This window comes from Orbicella franksi, chromosome 10 (assembly GCF_964199315.1).
Source record: "Orbicella franksi chromosome 10, jaOrbFran1.1, whole genome shotgun sequence".
Lineage (NCBI taxonomy): Eukaryota > Metazoa > Cnidaria > Anthozoa > Scleractinia > Merulinidae > Orbicella > Orbicella franksi.
In genome coordinates this window covers 24,048,006-24,066,828 of record NC_138154.1, presented here as the reverse complement: position 1 = coordinate 24,066,828, position 18,823 = coordinate 24,048,006, and the positions used below count along the sequence as shown (strand labels likewise).

The following is an 18,823-nucleotide window of genomic DNA, read 5'->3' as shown; positions in this document are numbered from 1 at the left end:
ATTGTTGAGGAAAGGTTTACAGTTGTCAATCTCAAAGACCGCTGTTCACAGTAACTTTGAGGTCATTGACCGTAATGACAACTGATAGCAATTAGCATAGCTTGAGGCTTTCTTACATCAAGAACCTAAAGCCTGGCATAAATGATACAATTCCAAAGCCTCCAGAGAAACAATTTTCCTTTGATTACATCATGTTACACTACTTTCTCATACACTTAATTAGCCTTGATATATAGGCTGGCCATTTACGAGACTGTTTGTAATACTCTGACAGACTCGGCCGATATATCGTTACTCTTTCATTCGTTACCCATTTCGTTGCCATCAACAGTGATAACAATCCTCGACCTCTCTCTCGTCTTGTTTATTTTCTCACCACTTGTAAACAACTTATCATGCAGGGGTTGTATCACTCGTAGTGTAAACCCTTCTTGTACAAGCTCATATTCGTACTATTGCCTACACACAGTTTCAAACTTGTCATAAAGAATTAATGCAAAGCAGCTATCCGACCTGCGATCAGGTGCCGGCTGCAAAGTCGAGAAACCGATGGGAGAGAGAAAAAGAAATTTTTTTTCTCTCCGCCTCCATGAGGTCCTCCATTGCACTTCCGAAAGAAAAAGAACAACAGATTTCATGTCAAGGTAATTAAAATTCAAGATCTAGCTCAACAAATTATCCCAAAACATTATGCAAATCTAATAAGGGCGGTACAAGGAGTCCCTTGTATATATTTGCATTCACCCTGGGGCTAAAATAATTTCCAAATCAAGTCGATCGCGTTAGTGCGTGTTGTGTTCTCTCTGAGCTTTTGTGACCTTCAAATGAAAGCAAAATCGTAATGAGATCAACTAAGGCAGTTTACCAGTTTTTAGCTTTTCTTTCGTTTTCTGCGATTATTCAGCCGGAGGAATGTCACGCTTTGTCGCATCATGTGAGAAGTGTAAATTTATCTGCGCCGGAAACATTTGTCGAGAGTATCTTCGACGAATTTGGCTCAAACAATTCCATGAACTCACAACAGTTCAATTTACTCCTCAAGGAACTTAACATCGGTTCATCTTCAAATGAACAGGCCAGAGAGAGTGACAAGACAAAGGTAATGGCAAATTAAAGTTTGTTTTGGTTTTTTTATTTATTTAACTTTTCCGTTGTTTTGTATTCATGATATTCACTGGTTAATGTCTATTTACTATATGTAGGCGCCAGAATTTGTGACATTTGTTCGTGCTTCTAGTTTCGCGTAATTAGTTTCTTTTGTTTTGTGCCCTTTTTGTATATGTTATGTTCATTTGCATACTCTATAAGTTCGGTTCGCGTGTAATTTATTTCAGTTAGTAGCGTCATTGGGTTCTGCGAGCATCTCTGGTTTTCGGTTCGTCTTTGGTTCTTCACATTCGTCTTATTTTCAGTCACCGTGTTTCGATCTACCATTGGGTGTAATAAATTTCTACGTTAACGGAAGATCCGAAGCCAGTAAAAAGCGTGTGCGACTTTACTATATCTGTTAATTCCAAAACAGGCTTTAGCCTGTAGTTATCTTTTTAGAAAGTTTTAATTTGTCTCCCTTCTTCGCCTATTTCTGATTTCCACCGCTCGGTTATTACTTAGTGTTACGGATCACGAATATATGCAAATTATATGTAAATTAATCACGAATATATGCATTAATGATTAATCATCATGAATCATGGTTCATAGGTTTCATGGTTTCATAGGTTTCATGGCTTCATAGGTTTCGTGGTTTCATAAGTTTCATGGTTTCATAGGTTTCGTGGTTTCATAGGTTTCGTGGTTTCACAGGTTTCGTGGTTTCATAGGTTTCGAGGTTTCAAAAGTTTCGTGGTTTCACAGGTTTCGTGGTTCATCGGTTTCGTGGTTTCACAGGATTCGAGGTGTCATAGGTTTCGTGGTTTTATATGTTTCGTGGTTTCATAGGTATCGTGGTTTCATAGGTTTCATGGTTTCAAACATATTAAACTATAAAAACTGTAAAACCATGAAACCTATGAAACCATGGAACCATAAAACCTGCGAAACCATATATCAAACCGACGAAACCATGAAACCTATGAAACCACGAAACCTTTGAAACCATGAAACTTATGAAACCATGAAACCTTTGAACGCATGAAACCTACGAAACCATGAAACCTTATGAAACCATGAAACCTTACGAAACCATAAAACCTATGAAACCACCAAACCACCAAACCTATGAAACCTATGAAACCATGAAACCACGAAACCATGAAACCTATGAAACCACGAAACCAATGAAACCTTTGAAACCATGAAACTTATGAAACCATGAAACCTTATGAAAACATGAAACCTTACGAAACCATAAAACCTATGAAACCACCAAACCACCAAACCTATGAAACCTATGAAACCATGAAACCACGAAACCTCGAAACCATGAAACCTATGAAACCATGAAACTTATGAAACCACGAAACCTATGAAACCATGAAACTTGTGAAACCACGAAACCTACGAAACCTATGAAACCATGAAACTTCAGTGTGAAACCTATAAAACCATGACACTTATGAAACCATGAAACAACGAAACCATGAAACCTATGAAACCACGAAAACTATGAAACCTTTGAAACCATGAAACCTGTGAAACCACGAAAACTATGAACCCACGAAAACTATGAACCCACGAAAACTATGAAACCTTTGAAACCATGAAACCTGTGAAACCACGAAAACTATGAACCCACGAAAACTATGAAACCATGAAACCTATGAAACCTTATTTTAATTAATGAATTTTTTGTAATAGTGTGCGATAGTGAAATATGTCTGTAAATAGTGTCAATTAATAAAAAAAAATCTGAAATCTGAATCTATGAAACCTATGAATCAATAAACCATGACACTTATGAAACCATGAAACCAGGAAATCTATGAAACAATGAAACCATGAAACCTATGAAACCTTGAACCTATGAAGCCATGAAACCATGAAACCGTGAAACCGTGAAACCGTGAAACCGTGAAACCGTGAAACCGTGAAACCGTGAAACCGTGAAACCGTGAAACCGTGAAACCGTGAAACCGTGAAACCGTGAAACCGTGAAACCGTGAAACCGTGAAACTCCCTTATTCGGGCTATACAGGTATGTTTGGCCCCAAAGGGTATGTTTTTTAGCCGTTTTGGTCAGAAATTGGGTATCGATTTTGTCCATTTGGTCTCAAATAGGGTTTGGTTTTTCCACTCTAGTATCAAGTTAAACATAATTATTCTACTAGGCGCAGCGGTCTTCACATTTTACACCCATAAGTTTATACAGAAACTGCTAAGAAAGGTTGCGGAGCGCAAGGTTTTAATGATTTACCGTCATGCTTGAAAGAAACTGAATTTCTATTAATTTTTAAAAGCATGCTTAAGGTGATCTTACACCCTCAGATATAAATTTTTGTCCAAGAAGCCATTTTTTCGAAACACGGGGATTCAACATCTCTGACCATTTGCGAAACGTATTTTGAAACAACTTTGCTCTAATTATTGCTTGATTTATAACGATAATAGGACTGAGTGGAGTCCAATTCGGTCTGAAATCATACGAGTGATAAACAATATCGGAGGACCGCGAAGCGGGAGTCCGATTTGTCAATCACGAGTGTGATTACAGACTGAATTGGACGACACGATGTCCTGTTACCAATTAATCATAACCATTACAATTTCCCACAAAAGTAAAAATTTCATTTGCAAAAGAGCTTTTAATAGTCATTTTTAAATATCATAATTAAAAATATGGAGAATAGCTTGCAAAATGGCGGTTAAGTTTCTTTCAAAACAGTCACCAGAGACGGTATATGGCACAACATGGCCACTACAAATATCAACCCCTCTCCACTGGTGAAATCCAGATTCGGCCATCTGACAATGTGGAATCTCGAAGACACAAAACGAGTCCCAGGACTGTTATCATTGTTGAGGAAAGGTTTACAGTTGTCAATCTCAAAGACCGCTGTTCACAATAACTTTGAGGTCATTGACCGTAATGACAACTGATAGCAATTAGCATAGCTTGAGGCTTTCTTACATCAAGAACCTAAAGCCTGGCATAAATGATACAATTCCAAAGCCTCTAGAGAAACAATTTTCCTTTGATTACATCATGTTACACTACTTTCTCATACACTTAATTAGCCTTGATATATAAGCTGGCCATTTACGAGACTGTTTATAATACTCTGACAGACTCGGCCGATATATCGTTACTCTTTCATTCGTTACCCATTTCGTTGCCATCAACAGTGATAACAATCCTCGACCTCTCTCTCGTCTTGTTTATTTTCTCACCACTTGTAAACAACTTATCATGCAGGGGTTGTATCACTCGTAGTGTAAACCCTTCTTGTACAAGCTCATATTCGTACTATTGCCTACACACAGTTTCAAACTTGTCATAAAGAATTAATGCAAAGCAGCTATCCGACCTGCGATCAGGTGCCGGCTGCAAAGTCAAGAAACCGATGGGAGAGAGAAAAAGAAATTTTTTTTCTCTCCGCCTCCATGAGGTCCTCCATTGCACTTCCGAAAGAAAAAGAACAACAGATCTCATGTCAAGGTAATTAAAATTCAAGATCTAGCTCAACAAATTATCCCAAAACATTATGCAAATCTAATAAGGGCGGTACAAGGAGTCCCTTGTATATATTTGCATTCACCCTGGGGCTAAAATAATTTCCAAATCAAGTCGATCGCGTTAGTGCGTGTTGTGTTCTCTCTGAGCTTTTGTGACCTTCAAATGAAAGCAGAATCGTAATGAGATCAACTAAGGCAGTTTACCAGTTTTTAGCTTTTCTTTCGTTTTCTGCGATTATTCAGCCGGAGGAATGTCACGCTTTGTCGCATCATGTGAGAAGTGTAAATTTATCTGCGCCGGAAACATTTGTCGAGAGTATCTTCGACGAATTTGGCTCAAACAATTCCATGAACTCACAACAGTTCAATTTACTCCTCAAGGAACTTAACATCGGCTCATCTTCAAATGAACAGGCCAGAGAGAGTGACAAGACAAAGGTAATGGCAAATTAAAGTTTGTTTTGGTTTTTTTATTTATTTAACTTTTCCGTTGTTTTGTATTCATGATATTCACTGGTTAATGTCTATTTACTATATGTAGGCGCCAGAATTTGTGACATTTGTTCGTGCTTCTAGTTTCGCGTAATTAGTTTCTTTTGTTTTGTGCCCTTTTTGTATATGTTATGTTCATTTGCATACTCTATAAGTTCGGTTTGCGTGTAATTTATTTCAGTTAGTAGCGTCATTGGGTTCTGCGAGCGTCTCTGGTTTTCGGTTCGTCTTTGGTTCTTCACATTCTTCTTGTAAGTTTCTTCGTTTATTTCGCTTTGCCGCTTTTCTGCATTCTTCATGTTCGGTCGTTGTTAGTTATTTTATGTTCATTCCCGTGTTTGTAATTTTGTTATTTTCAGTCACCGTGTTTCGAGCTACCATTGGGTGTAATAAATTTCTACGTTAACGGAAGATCCGAAGCCAGTAAAAAGCGTGTGCGACTTTACTATATCTGTTAATTCCAAAACAGGCTTTAGCCTGTAGTTATCTTTTTAGAAAGTTTTAATTTGTCTCCCTTCTTCGCCTATTTCTGATTTCCACCGCTCGGTTATTACTTAGTGTTACGGATCACGAATATATGCAAATTATATGTAAATTAATCACGAATATATGCATTAATGATTAATCATCATGAATCATGGTTCATAGGTTTCATGGTTTCATAGGTTTCATGGCTTCATAGGTTTCGTGGTTTCATAAGTTTCATGGTTTCATAGGTTTCGTGGTTTCACAGGTTTCGTGGTTTCATAGGTTTCGAGGTTTCAAAAGTTTCGTGGTTTCACAGGTTTCGTGGTTCATCGGTTTCGTGGTTTCACGGGTTTCGTGGTTTCACGGGTTTCGTGGTTTCACAGGATTCGAGGTGTCATAGGTTTCGTGGTTTTATATGTTTCGTGGTTTCATAGGTATCGTGGTTTCATAGGTTTCATGGTTTCAAACATATTAAACTATAAAAACTGTAAAACCATGAAACCTATGAAACCATGGAACCATAAAACCTGCGAAACCATATATAAAACCGACGAAACCATGAAACCTATGAAACCACGAAACCTTTGAAACCATGAAACTTATGAAACCATGAAACCTTTGAACGCATCAAACCTACGAAACCATGAAACCTTATGAAACCATGAAACCTTACGAAACCATAAAACCTATGAAACCACCAAACCACCAAACCTATGAAACCTATGAAACCATGAAACCACGAAACCATGAAACCTATGAAACCACGAAACCAATGAAACCTTTGAAACCATGAAACTTATGAAACCATGAAACCTATGAAACCACGAAACCAATGAAGCCTTTGAAACCATGAAACCTTATGAAACCATGAAACCTATGAAACCACCAAACCACCAAACCTATGAAACCTATGAACCCATGAAACCACGAAACCTCGAAACCACGAAACCTATGAAACCATGAAACTTATGAAACCATGAAACTTATGAAACCACGAAACCTATGAAACCACGAAACCTATGAAACCATGAAACTTATGAAACCACGAAACCTACGAAACCTATGAAACCATGAAACTTCAGTGTGAAACCTATAAAACCATGACACCTATGAAACCATGAAACCACGAAACCACGAAACCACGAAACCTATGAAACCACGAAAACTATGAAACCTTTGAAACCATGAAACCTGTGAAACCACGAAAACTATGAACCCACGAAAACTATGAAACCACGAAAACTATGAAACCTATGAAACCATGAAACCTATGAAACCTTATTTTAATTAATGAATTTTTTGTAATAGTGTGCGATAGTGAAATATGTCTGTAAATAGTGTCAATTAATAAAAAAAAATCTGAAATCTGAATCTATGAAACCTTTGAATCAATAAACCATGACACTTATGAAACCATGAAACCATGCAACCATGAAATCATGAAACCATGAAACCATGCAACCATGCAACCATGCAACCATGCAACCATGCAACCATGCAACCATGCAACCATGCAACCATGCAACCATGCAACCATGCAACCATGCAACCATGCAACCATGCAACCATGCAACCATGCAACCATGAAACCATGAAACTCCCTTATTTGGGCTATACAGGTATGTTTGGCCCCAAAGGGTATGTTTTTTAGCCGTTTTGGTCAGAAATTGGGTATCGATTTTGTCCATTTGGTCTCAAATAGGGTTTGGTTTTTCCACTCTAGTATCAAGTTAAACATAATTATTCTACTAGGCGCAGCGGTCTTCACATTTTACACCCATAAGTTTATACAGAAACTGCTAAGAAAGGTTGCGGAGCGCAAGGTTTTAATAATTTACCGTCATGCTTGAAAGAAACTGAATCTCTATTAATTTTTAAAAGCATACTTAAGGTGATCTTACACCCCCAGATATAAATTTTTGTCCAAGAAGCCATTTTTTCGAAACACGGGGATTCAACATCTCTGACCATTTGCGAAACGTATTTTGAAACAACTTTGCTCTAATTATTGCTTGATTTATAATGGTAATAGGACTGAGTGGAGTCCAATTCGGTCTGAAATCATACGAGTGATAAACAATATCGGAGGACCGCGAAGCGGGAGTCCGATTTGTTAATCACGAGTGTGATTACAGACTGAATTGGACGACACGATGTCCTGTTACCAATTAATCATAACCATTACAATTTCCCACAAAAGTAAAAATTTCATTTGCAAAAGAGCTTTTAATAGTCATTTTTAAATATCATAATTAAAAATATGGAGAATAGCTTGCAAAATGGCGGTTAAGTTTCTTTCAAAACAGTCACCAGAGACTAAACCTCCAAAGTTTACAAAGTCAGTCTCTTGAAATGGTTACTGTAGTGATTGTAATCAATGCTGTGCTGGTGGATTTAGTGGAGAGGACTTAAAATGATTGGCTCATGTAACTGTCCGATTACAGGTGCCAGATTACACCCAACTGTCCGATTACACTGTCCGATTACAACTTTGCAGATTAATTAGAGCAAAATACAGCAGTTTATGCACCAATCACATTTGAGGAAATTGTAATTGTTATGATTAACGTTTAAATTAAGAAATCTGCTAACTGGTAGCTATATTTCAACATAGCAACACCCATAGCAACGGTTGTTTACAGTGCAATAGTTCTCACAAAATGGATCCAGTTCAATACATTTTAATGATACTTTACGAGATGTGTACTTGTGAGAATTTTGTATCATAGTCCTGAGCATTGTTTCCTCTACTATCTTACACGCTCCTTATACTTGGTTAACATTTCTATGACTGGTGTGTATTCAGGTATTCAATGGAACATTGATGTAAAACCTTTCGATATACCCCCTCCCCCTGCCTCTGTCACCTTCCCCCCCGTTCACAGGGCTAAGTTGGGTTCCCGGACACCCAAATAAAACTTTAAAGCCTAATTTCTCAAAATGACTAAATAGACGGATCACCAATAGCTTGCACACGATATCTACATTGGGTTTCAACCGAATGTTGTCAAATTTTCAAGATTGGTAAAGGACACAATTATCTAGGTCGTGAACCTTTAGAATCTGAAATTTTTTCTCTGTTATTCAGTTAATATTAGTAAAAATGTTCTCTTTTACACGAGAAACTCTCAAAACATTGTTTGTGAGGTTTGCTCCCTCGACAGCTTGCTTATGGACAGGATGACCTTAATTCCATGCCTCTCGCACCATTCATTAGTATGTTATCGTGTGAAAGCTGAAAACCACTTTTAACACTTCGGGGCTAGTTATTCATTTACTATTGTACGCAAACCTCCGCACTTTTCAGAGCACGCCAACGAGACGGGGGATTTACTCATTTAAGACAAAGTCAAGTTTATTGATCGTGACCCTCACTGGTACACACGAAGGGTCAAGGAAGCTATCCACATTAGACTTTGTCCGAATAACATCAATAGAGATAGTGGAATCGAAATTCCTAAAGCATAGATATCTACAATCAAAAAGCACAACAGCCGGTCAGTTACAATGCGGACCTTTGAGGGAACAGCGTCACAAAGTTGGAATAACAATGAGGATCGAAATGCACCAATGACAGCGAACTAAGGTGCTACAAATAGCGACACGTATCAATTGACCTCATCGCCTGATGACGTCTAGCAGCATAGCAGTCGAAACGCCGCGATCAACATCTCAAAATGACTCCATCGGGAGACAAACGAGTAAAATGCATCTGTCCCATATTACATCACGATGAATAATGACATCATCATCGTCATTCTTATTATCATCGTTATTATTGCTATTATTATTATCATTATTATTATTATTAATATTCTTGCCATTATTAAATGTGAAAATGTTCTATATGAATTGATTTTATTGCAGTGCTATTCAGCCAAAGAACTGTTTGAATCCTTTTCCGTTGACACCAGTGGATTGAATTCGGATAAATTTGAAAAAGTCTGCCCAGCGATAGTGCAGCAAATTGAAAGTCAAGCTTGTTTGGATGAAAGCGTAGAGACGAAAGAAGATGCAAAGCAGAGCAAAGCTCGAGGTAACACAATCAGTAATAAGTAGCTTGCTTACAAGAGGGTGGCAGGGGGGGGGTAACAATCACGCATAACACTGAATTTTTCTATTAAATCACGCATCACGTAAAATTTTTTCACCAATCACGCGTCACGTAAAAAGAAGTAAACGCAAAGTCTGCATACGAGCCAAGTGGCTCATCAGGCCGGAGCTTATCGCGGTTTCAGTAGCATGGAGCGACTAGAAGTATTTTTACTCCCTCCTGGATGGGATGCTATTCCATCGTAGGGTTACCCCCAGCATTTCATTCGCCGTTACCCATTTATACACCTGGGTGGTGACAGGCACCGTGAGAGTAAAGTGTCTTTCCTAAGAACACAACACAATATCCCCGGCCAGGGCTCGAACCCAGACCGCTCGATCCGGAGACGAGCGCACGAACCATGAGGCCATGGCACCTCCCACAAAAAGAAGTAAGCACATCGCCAATTTTACTTTCTTTCTCCGACTCATTTGTCTAAAAACACGGCTCGACTAAATCTTCATCGCTTTAATGTTGCGCTCCTTAAGGTTCATTTAGATCGGGATCATTGACTCAAGATCACTCGTGGTTCTTCAAAGGAACCGATGAATCCACTGTGATCAGGGATGTTGATTGTTTTATCTTTTATCGTAGGGTTCAGAATGTTTATTATACAATTGTTTTCAGCGTGGGGATTTGGGTTCTTGTCAGTAACTATCATCAGCTGTGCATCTCTACTTGGAGCCTTTGTCGTGCCATTCATGAACCAATCATTTTACAAGATTCTGCTGTTGTTTATGGTGTCGCTTGCTGTTGGTGTACTGAGTGGGAGTGGATTTTTCCATCTTATTCCACACGTGAGTGTTTCCTGGACATCTTGTGAGTGGTCTTTCTACAGGTTTACGATATATTTTAGCTAGACAACTAAAGGCTGTGTGTGTTGTTCTGATATTCTGTGGACACTCTGTGACATCGACGGTATCGCATGCGATCTGATTTATGGCCAAATTTAGGTACGGCAGATTCTTAATCATGCCTTTTTGGATCGTTTTGGCAGCATACCAGACTCGTTTGTTCTAGCCGCGGATATTTTGATTCAACTGCGTCTCGCCAAAAAAGAACTTACAAACCATGGCTGACGTGGCTCGACCACATCCGCCTGATCTGTCTCCGAAGTATAATTTAAAAAGTGATACTGGTAGTATTGTATGCGCATTTTCGATGATTGAAGCACTGAAGTAGCAGCGCTTCAAGCGCCCAATCTGTGAAAGAAATTAGACTTTCCATTCTCTTGGTGCAAAATAAAAGGAAAACCTTTTCCTAATACGGCTTTTGGTGCATGACATAAACATAACGAAAAAGCGTCCTATTGTCTTATTCGTTATAATTATATTTTACATACATTTTGCAGTGTCTGTGTTGGAAGAAATTCAGTTCTAGCCTACATGCCTACTTTGCAAAAGACTTTAACAAGACTACGCTTTTATCCTGCATTCTTTTATTGTGTAGCAGAACATCGCCACAGTGAATCTAATTAATGCTCTCTTGTTTGGCAGGCATATCAAATACGCGGTCTTGCTAATTTGTGGATAGGTTTGGTCATTGTCAGTGGAATCTACTTGTTTTTTCTCCTGGAATATGTCATGAAAATGATCGTCAGATTCAAAGACAAGTCTGTATCAGAAAACAAACAGACGGAGGTAAGTCGACAAATTCTGTCCTCGTTTACTGTACGGGGATTTTTAAAGTATTTCGCTAACAGACTTATTTTTCAGTAAGAGCTTGTCAAAACAAGCAGTTGAACGCCCCGGAGGGCCTCCCATATAAAAGGGGTACTCCTTGGAATTTTTGAAAAGAACCCCTAAGAGGTACCAACAACCTGTTTTTTGGGCGTGTCTTGAAAAAGAGATAATTCTAAAACAACAGATAAACTGACACTTTATTTCATAATTTTTTTATAATAGTAAAGACGACCGCTTCGAGTACCATCTACTCGGAAAGTTTATAAAAGCATTGTCATAAATCAGTTGATTGTCAAATGTCTCTTGTCGTAAATTTTTTTTCGGCTCAACACCCTAAAACGTACCGCAAAATTAGCTTCTGCTGCGTGTTTTTTTGTTTTTGTTTTTGTTTTTTGCGACTGAACAATATAAGAGGTGCCAAAAACGCTTTTTTAACCCCTAAAGGCTGCGACGAGCACGCCCGTCGTTTTTATTTGGAAGTCCTCCCCCAGGGTTGAACGCTGTGTTCAGCCAATCTTAATTTTGATCTGTTTTATATTCAAATTCCAACAGCAAACCGCTGGACTGAACAAAACGATGTTTCAATTATGCAAAATTGTTTCCTGTGTGGAATTGGTGAAATTGTGAAAACAATACGTCATATACGTATTCTCGGTATTGGACTGGACCTAGCTTGCAATGGAGGCTAATGTGGGGGAATATCATTAAAAAGAGATTAACGTCATTTACATTTGAAAAGATTCCCCGCATTAGCTTCGGTTGCAAGCTAGTTCCAGTCCTATACCGAGAATACAAATATGGTCTTTTTAATACAAATTTTTACACCGATTTAGCTGGCCATAGGAATAACGTCATAAAACGTATATAAGTCAAATTAATGGAACCACACCTGCGACGTGGAGGGAAAATGAATAGAAAATCCTTCACACTCGTGACTAACCTGAGTATCAGGCCTTCCTTCTTTAGTTCTCTTCGTCACACTCTCCAATTGCAAAAGCCTGATACTCAAGCTAACACGTGACTATACATTTTTTTAAAAATATAATGCTTCTGAGATAATGATATAGGTTGCTATAGTTAGACGTGGGCACTTATCATCGGAGGTGTACCAGCAATGCTAAGCTTGTAATTCATTTGCTTGTTAGCAGCTGTTATTGTTTTGGGGCAAGCTAGGGGAGATGTAAAGTTATTGTTGTTTGTTCTATTGTCCTCTCAAAGGGTATCGAGCCATTAATTTGAGGACTAAGAGCTGCTTCCTGACCCCTTATCTTGGACTTTGACGTTTATTAATAAACGGTGCTTGTGTAGCCAATAAGATTGTGAGTTTCAAATAGATAATGCTAATGTTGATAGATCACAGTCAACGAACTTTGCGCGTTGTCGTACTCATGTGGCATATGCTAAAGAAGCAATTGTTCTCTTTCTAAGGCGATAAATGATGGCAAAAGTGAATTACTTGGCTCAGGAATTGCCGAAGTGCAGCTCCAACTTCACAACAGGAAGCCCGATCAACATTTATCTCTTCGTAGTATGAGCGACATTCCACGGAATGTCATCAATGGATCAGTGGAAGAGAGAAGTTTAAATGAATGCGAGGTGAGGTACTTACAGTGTAAACAAATTTTTGTGCAACGTAATAAACAGTACACTGCTTTTTGAAGGAACCTTTCCTTATAAGGAAGTCGAAGCCGAGACTTAAGGAGCTACGTCACGGTTTGCGAATCTAGAGAAGTTTAGCCTAAATTTTTCGTCGTTTGTAATCGTGCTAATCTTCTCCATCCTAAACCATCCTTGGTCCTTTATGGTTTATTATTATCTCTCTAGTGTTGTTCTATCTTAGTAAACTACTATTTTCAGGCTTCCTTCACTTGAAATAATAACAATTTTGTACGTGGTCGAAATAACTCAAAATCCCATGATTGAGCTCCTTTATACTAGACACTGTGCAGGCAGAGAGTCACTACAGGACGTGTTTGCTCAAGAAAGCAAACAAGATCCAATCTTGATCAGTTCCTTGTATCGTATGCACAGGTTATTGTGAGCACTGACAGAAAGAGAAAAGTGGCCCCTGTTGCTTGGATGATAATCATTGGTGACGGCCTTCATAACTTTATTGACGGCTTAGCCATTGGAGCGTCATATTCCAGTTCAACTTACTTTGGCATCAGTACCTCACTGGCGATACTTTGCGAAGAGCTACCACATGAACTTGGTAAAAATCATTACTTGATGTAGTTTTCTCACTTTTATGTACAAAGCAATCTGTTGATGTTTGTTTTGGTATAGGGGTGTCAATCCTTTACTTTCGTACCTCTCTGGCGCTCGCATGTTAGATACATAAGTAGCATACACAACGTGCGCGCTGGTCCTACCTAATTCCTATTGAGCCATTTGGTAGAAATCTCTATATACGCACAGCCATGCGTGTATAACATGACGTATATGCAGGTTCATTTTAGCTGCAATATTTCCGTGGAGTTTAGCTGCGAGAACCTTTTGCTAAAGTTTCGGCCATGTGCACATCATTCTGAACAATCCAAACCCTACTTCGAGCCTTTGACTTTTGCCAAGCTAAGACTAAAACTTGAGTATTTTACTTCGTTTGCCTAATTTTCATGGAGTGTTTTTGACTTTGTTCGCCTACATTTTTCATTATAATTAATTCGAAGAAGAGAAGTTTTCACTGGCAATTTTAGAAACTAGATGAAGCGTTTTCGTTCAACGGCTGCTCAACTGATTGTGGCGTGCTTTTAGCCAGGCAATAGAATCCTTTGTTTTCCTTCATCGAGCATTGTGAGACCTTTGTAATCAATCACAAATAAAACATGTTTTAGTACCCAAGTTGTTGTCGATACGTTACAAAAAAGAATTGGTTCATGCTTAACGTGCGCATATCAGTCAAGTTATGCACGTGGGATGTTTGGAGAGCACTCAAGAAGCTAGAGTTTCCGTCTCTCGGTTGTCGCCTCGAGCAACGTACTCTTACGCTTCTCTCGTACTCTCCAAACTTCCCGCGTGTGTCCATAACTCGATGTACGCACGCTAAGCATGAACCAATTCTTTCATAACATATTGACAACAACTTGGGCGGTAAAACATCATTTTTCTCTTTGAATTAATATGTTTGTTGAATCTGAAATGTTTCCCAGGTGATTTTGCCATTCTTCTCAATGCTGGCATGTCGTACAAAATGGCGATGGCATTCAACTTTCTCTCGGCTTGTGCTTGTTATCTGGGACTGATCATTGGCTTGATACTTGGCACCAAAACATCAGCCGTCAGGTGGATCTATCCACTTGCTGGAGGAATGTTTGTTTACATTTCATTAGTTGACATGGTGAGTAGATATTTCTTTGAGCATGGGGCTGTGATTTATTAGTAGAAATCTACTAATATACTAATGCAAATGCTGCAATCTGATTGGCTGAGCCATCGCACACTATCAGCCCTTGGTCAACAAAATGGCAACGTTTTCCTGTTTCTCTGAAAATGTAAGAAATATTTAGAAGCAAATGGATAATCAAATTCTCGAGAAGCTAAAAGAGAACATTCACGGTTTCTTGAATTAAAAACTCAAAATTGTTGAAGAAACTGATGAGAGTGCGTACACAAAACAGTGAATTTAAAATGAAAATTCAGTCCACGCAATCTCTAAAGCGTAAAGTTTAATACCAGCGGCCTCACAAACGAGCCCGAGTTGATTTTCAACCCCGGTTGAATCACCGCAGAGAATGCTAAAAATAACCACTTAACACAAACCCTGGTTGTCAGTCTGCAATAGCATGTAGTTTGTTTCGAGCCTGACCCGGGTCGTGTTAAGAGGCCCTAAAATAAGAAATAATTGGGAACCGTTATTTGAGGCATATCTAAGGGCCTGTTTACAAGGAGAGAGGGTTACTATAGCAAGCGGGTTACCCTCAAACATTTCCTCTTTTTTTTTTTCCTTCGTCGTGTTAACAAGGCAGCCAGGGTTAGCCGGGTAGGCGGGTTACCCTATCTGCGTGCTAGGGTTACCCTGGCAGGCGGGTTAACTTTTCCGTTGTAAACACTCTAGCTAGGGTTAACCCGCCTACCCGGCCGAGTTAACTTTCTACTTGTTTCCAGACCCTTTGCGTGTAACCGCGCATTAAGTTGTCCCGGGTTGTAGGGTTACCCTACCTGTGAAATTTTGCTTGTAAACCCGGGCTATCCTTTGCATGCTCTCTAGCTAGGGTTAACCCGCTTGAAAGGGTAACCCTCCCTCCTTGTAAACAGGCCATAAGTTAGAATTAAACTAAAAATGCTATACTAGATTTTTGAGTCTCGATATTTATGAGGTGATACTTTATTCGGTCTTCGGCCACATCAACTATCACCTCATAGGTCGAAATCTTGAGCTCATAAATCAGCTGATGTGGATCCGGGCCAAATATGGCGGAGTAAGGAAGAGGTCTTATCTGTATATCTTGTGAACCGTATACATTTTACAAAAAATACAAAATATTGATGATGTTTTTACCGTTGTGCTTTAATTAACAGCTGGAAGAAGCTTCCAAGATGTCCGCAAGAATTGGACAAGCCTCCATTTGGAAGAACCTCAAGACATTTGCCCTTCAAAATTTTGGAATGCTCTTCGGCTTTGTCGTCATGTTTATTCTTGGTGTTTACAAAAAGCAAATTTCTGTGAATTAAATTCCTGTTGTTTCAACCAGTAGCTATAGATGGTTTTACTCGTGGCGTCATCAGAATTTCAAATCCTGGCTTTAAGTTCTACCAATATATCTTTCTTTCAAGGTTAACTGTTTGTCTTACTTTACAAGATGTCAAATCGATAGCTATAGAATTTCAAAGTTATGGACAACTTGTTCTGTATTTTTCCTAGTTACATGGTTTAGATAGAAGTTGTCAGGACTGCTACAATTCAAAATTCTGAAGGGAAGAACTAGAATATGTAAAAACTATCAAATATTAAGAAATTTAGATCATTGAATGTAGTGACGTCACGATGAAAACCATCGAAAATCCGAGGCTAACATAAACTGATCAAGTGTTGTATCGTATTCCAGTGAGACCCGCTTTACGGACACCCTTTACCTCGAGATAGCGTGACATTTTTGAAAATGTGTTTTTTCTGGTTATTGATCCTTGTAAATCTTCGGTTATGAACAGGAGCTCATCTGGTACAAGACATTTGATTATCTGAATGGGCCTTAGGCTTCTTTAGTTTAGACGTAAGTTGCAGTCAGGACACGTTACAACTCGTTCCTGGTGCCTTTTGTATGTCTTTTCTTTCCTTTGGTATTCATATTCTGAGTTCTACTGTATCTGTATTATTAGATCTTTATTATATCGACTAATATGTCCTTGGTACTTATGGTTCACAGCACCTGTGCATTAAGGTTTAAGACTCGGCGCATGTGCAAGCTATAACGTTAACCCATTTGATTCCATTGTTTTATGAAAGAATCGAAAGCGAACTGATGGTTCTTGAGGGAAATTTTCCTTTGCAAACTTCATGCCTTAAGTAGTGAAAACACTGCAAATAGGATGCAATAGGTATCGGGAGATAGGAAATTAAGGAAAAAAACGTATGAGTTTAAACCGGGTTTTCACTTAAGTGTTAAAAGTAATTCTCGATATTGCCTTGGCTTTACATCTCTAGGCTTAATGATGGGAGTTTAAGTAAGTCGAGTTAAAGCTCTCCAGAATCTTAGATTGGCTGTAAAGCGTCAGAGTGTACTTGCCTAGTTCCTAGCCCTAAATATTTCGCCGCGGTCAATTGTTTCGGGTCACGTGATCCGGGGCGAAAAGTGTACCCCGGACCGTTCGTCTGAGACACGTCACAGAAATCAATTGACCGCGAAGGCCTGGGAGAAAGCCGTACAGGAACTAGGCAAAGAGTGTATTACTACACATTTACTGCCAAAGGTAGCTCCCTCTTCGGCTGTAAGTTTTATCAGGGCATTTTGTTCCCAGTAAGCGTTAGCATAAATGAAATTCTTCAAATGACGTGAAGAAGTTTGTAAATAATGCAACTCTTAAAGTTGTAATTTCCGTCGTTAAGTTTCTGACACAACAACCACAAACTCTTCAGTTGCAAACGATTCACCGGTTATTGCCTTATTTACTTTCGTAAAGACTAGGTAAGAACGGCTTGAATTGCAACTGTTAGCTTTATTAGTGACATCAAGGAGGAGAGGTGTGTAAGGCGCCTTCGATACATTTACTTGTTCCACCCTTCACGTCAACTACACGTGTACGGGGAGTTAAGGGTTGGGAGGGTGGGGGTAAAAGTTGGTGCGGGTGGTTTTGAGCAAAAGGAAAATGAGTGTTTATAACAGAGTCTAGTGACTTTATGCGGAAAACAGCACAAAACAAAAACAGGAAGTTTTGCCTTTGTGTGATCACAACACAGTAAGGCATACGTCAACTCTAAAACGTAAATAAAACAAAAATGGATACACAGATGTTTCGATAGCCAGGTAGGAGTTAGTTTCATCTGATTTATGAAAGATGTTTTATACGTCTTAATACCAAGCTATAAATTATGTTGATATCCTCACATGTCTCTAATGTATTTACTAAACTGCTGAAAAATTCCAAGCGGATAGAATAAGTAGGCGGGGGCAGGGGCGGGGGGGGGGGGGGGAAGGGCTGAGAGAAGTTGACGTCAGAGCGGGGAACAATTGAATATGTCCACAGCCACAAGCAGAAAACCCAGGAACAGGATCACCACTCAACTTATCAAACGGTCACACCTAGCAGCCGAATATAAAATGTTGCAAACAATAAAAACAGGCCATTTTCATAACTCTTTAGCCTCGTGCAAACGAATGCAATTCTACCCTCTCTTCATTTTAAGGAATGAAAGTGTCAACAAAGGCCGGGCTAGGGTCATATTGTCGCTTAGAATCGAGGAAAACTCGTCTAAGACGCTTCAATTTGCCGTCAACATTTGCTGGGGAGCATATCCACAGACCTTACAAGTATAGTAAGGGCGTTCGATTCTCACTTTCGTAGAAATATCAATTTGGAAGTTCTACATTTTATTTTTCTGAACTAAAATCTTTTGCATATACTGCAAAATATGGCAGTTGGACTGAAGAACCTGAGGCAGGAAACAGAGCAAGTGAAAATATAGCAAGATAAGAAGTTCATAAAAAGACAAACGCTGGTGATCTGATCAGACATGATGAAATGTAAAATAGCGAGGAACAGTTCAATTGTTTACTCCACTTGAATACAAATTCAGCCCGCTACAGGTAGATCGATACAAGTACAGCTGCTCTACCTGGAGAAAGTGCATAAGGTGTTAGAGAAATACAGGACATAAGAATATTTTGCTTGTCGAGTCACTCAGTAAAGTTTACAGTTTAAATTATTATTTATCAGTTTTAAACGTTCTTAAAGATCAAATGAACCACAATTTAGACATTTTTTTTCATTTGAGTTCAATGTGTTCATTAAGCATAAAATAAACATATTCAGAAGTTAAACG

The 18,823-nt window shown here is 38.9% G+C and overlaps 1 protein-coding gene across 1 annotated transcript; it reads left to right on the top strand.

Moving 5' to 3' along the window:
• Positions 1–841: 841 nt before the first annotated feature.
• On the top strand, positions 842–14,725 carry LOC145500139 (metal cation symporter ZIP14-like). Its single transcript, XM_081479621.1, has 8 exons — positions 842–1,099; positions 4,855–5,049; positions 9,439–9,607; positions 10,292–10,519; positions 11,198–11,304; positions 12,775–12,942; positions 13,285–13,558; positions 14,496–14,725. The coding sequence occupies exons 1-8, from the start codon at positions 842–844 to the stop codon at positions 14,723–14,725; spliced, it is 1,629 nt and encodes a 542-aa protein (XP_081335747.1).
• Positions 14,726–18,823: the final 4,098 nt, after the last annotated feature.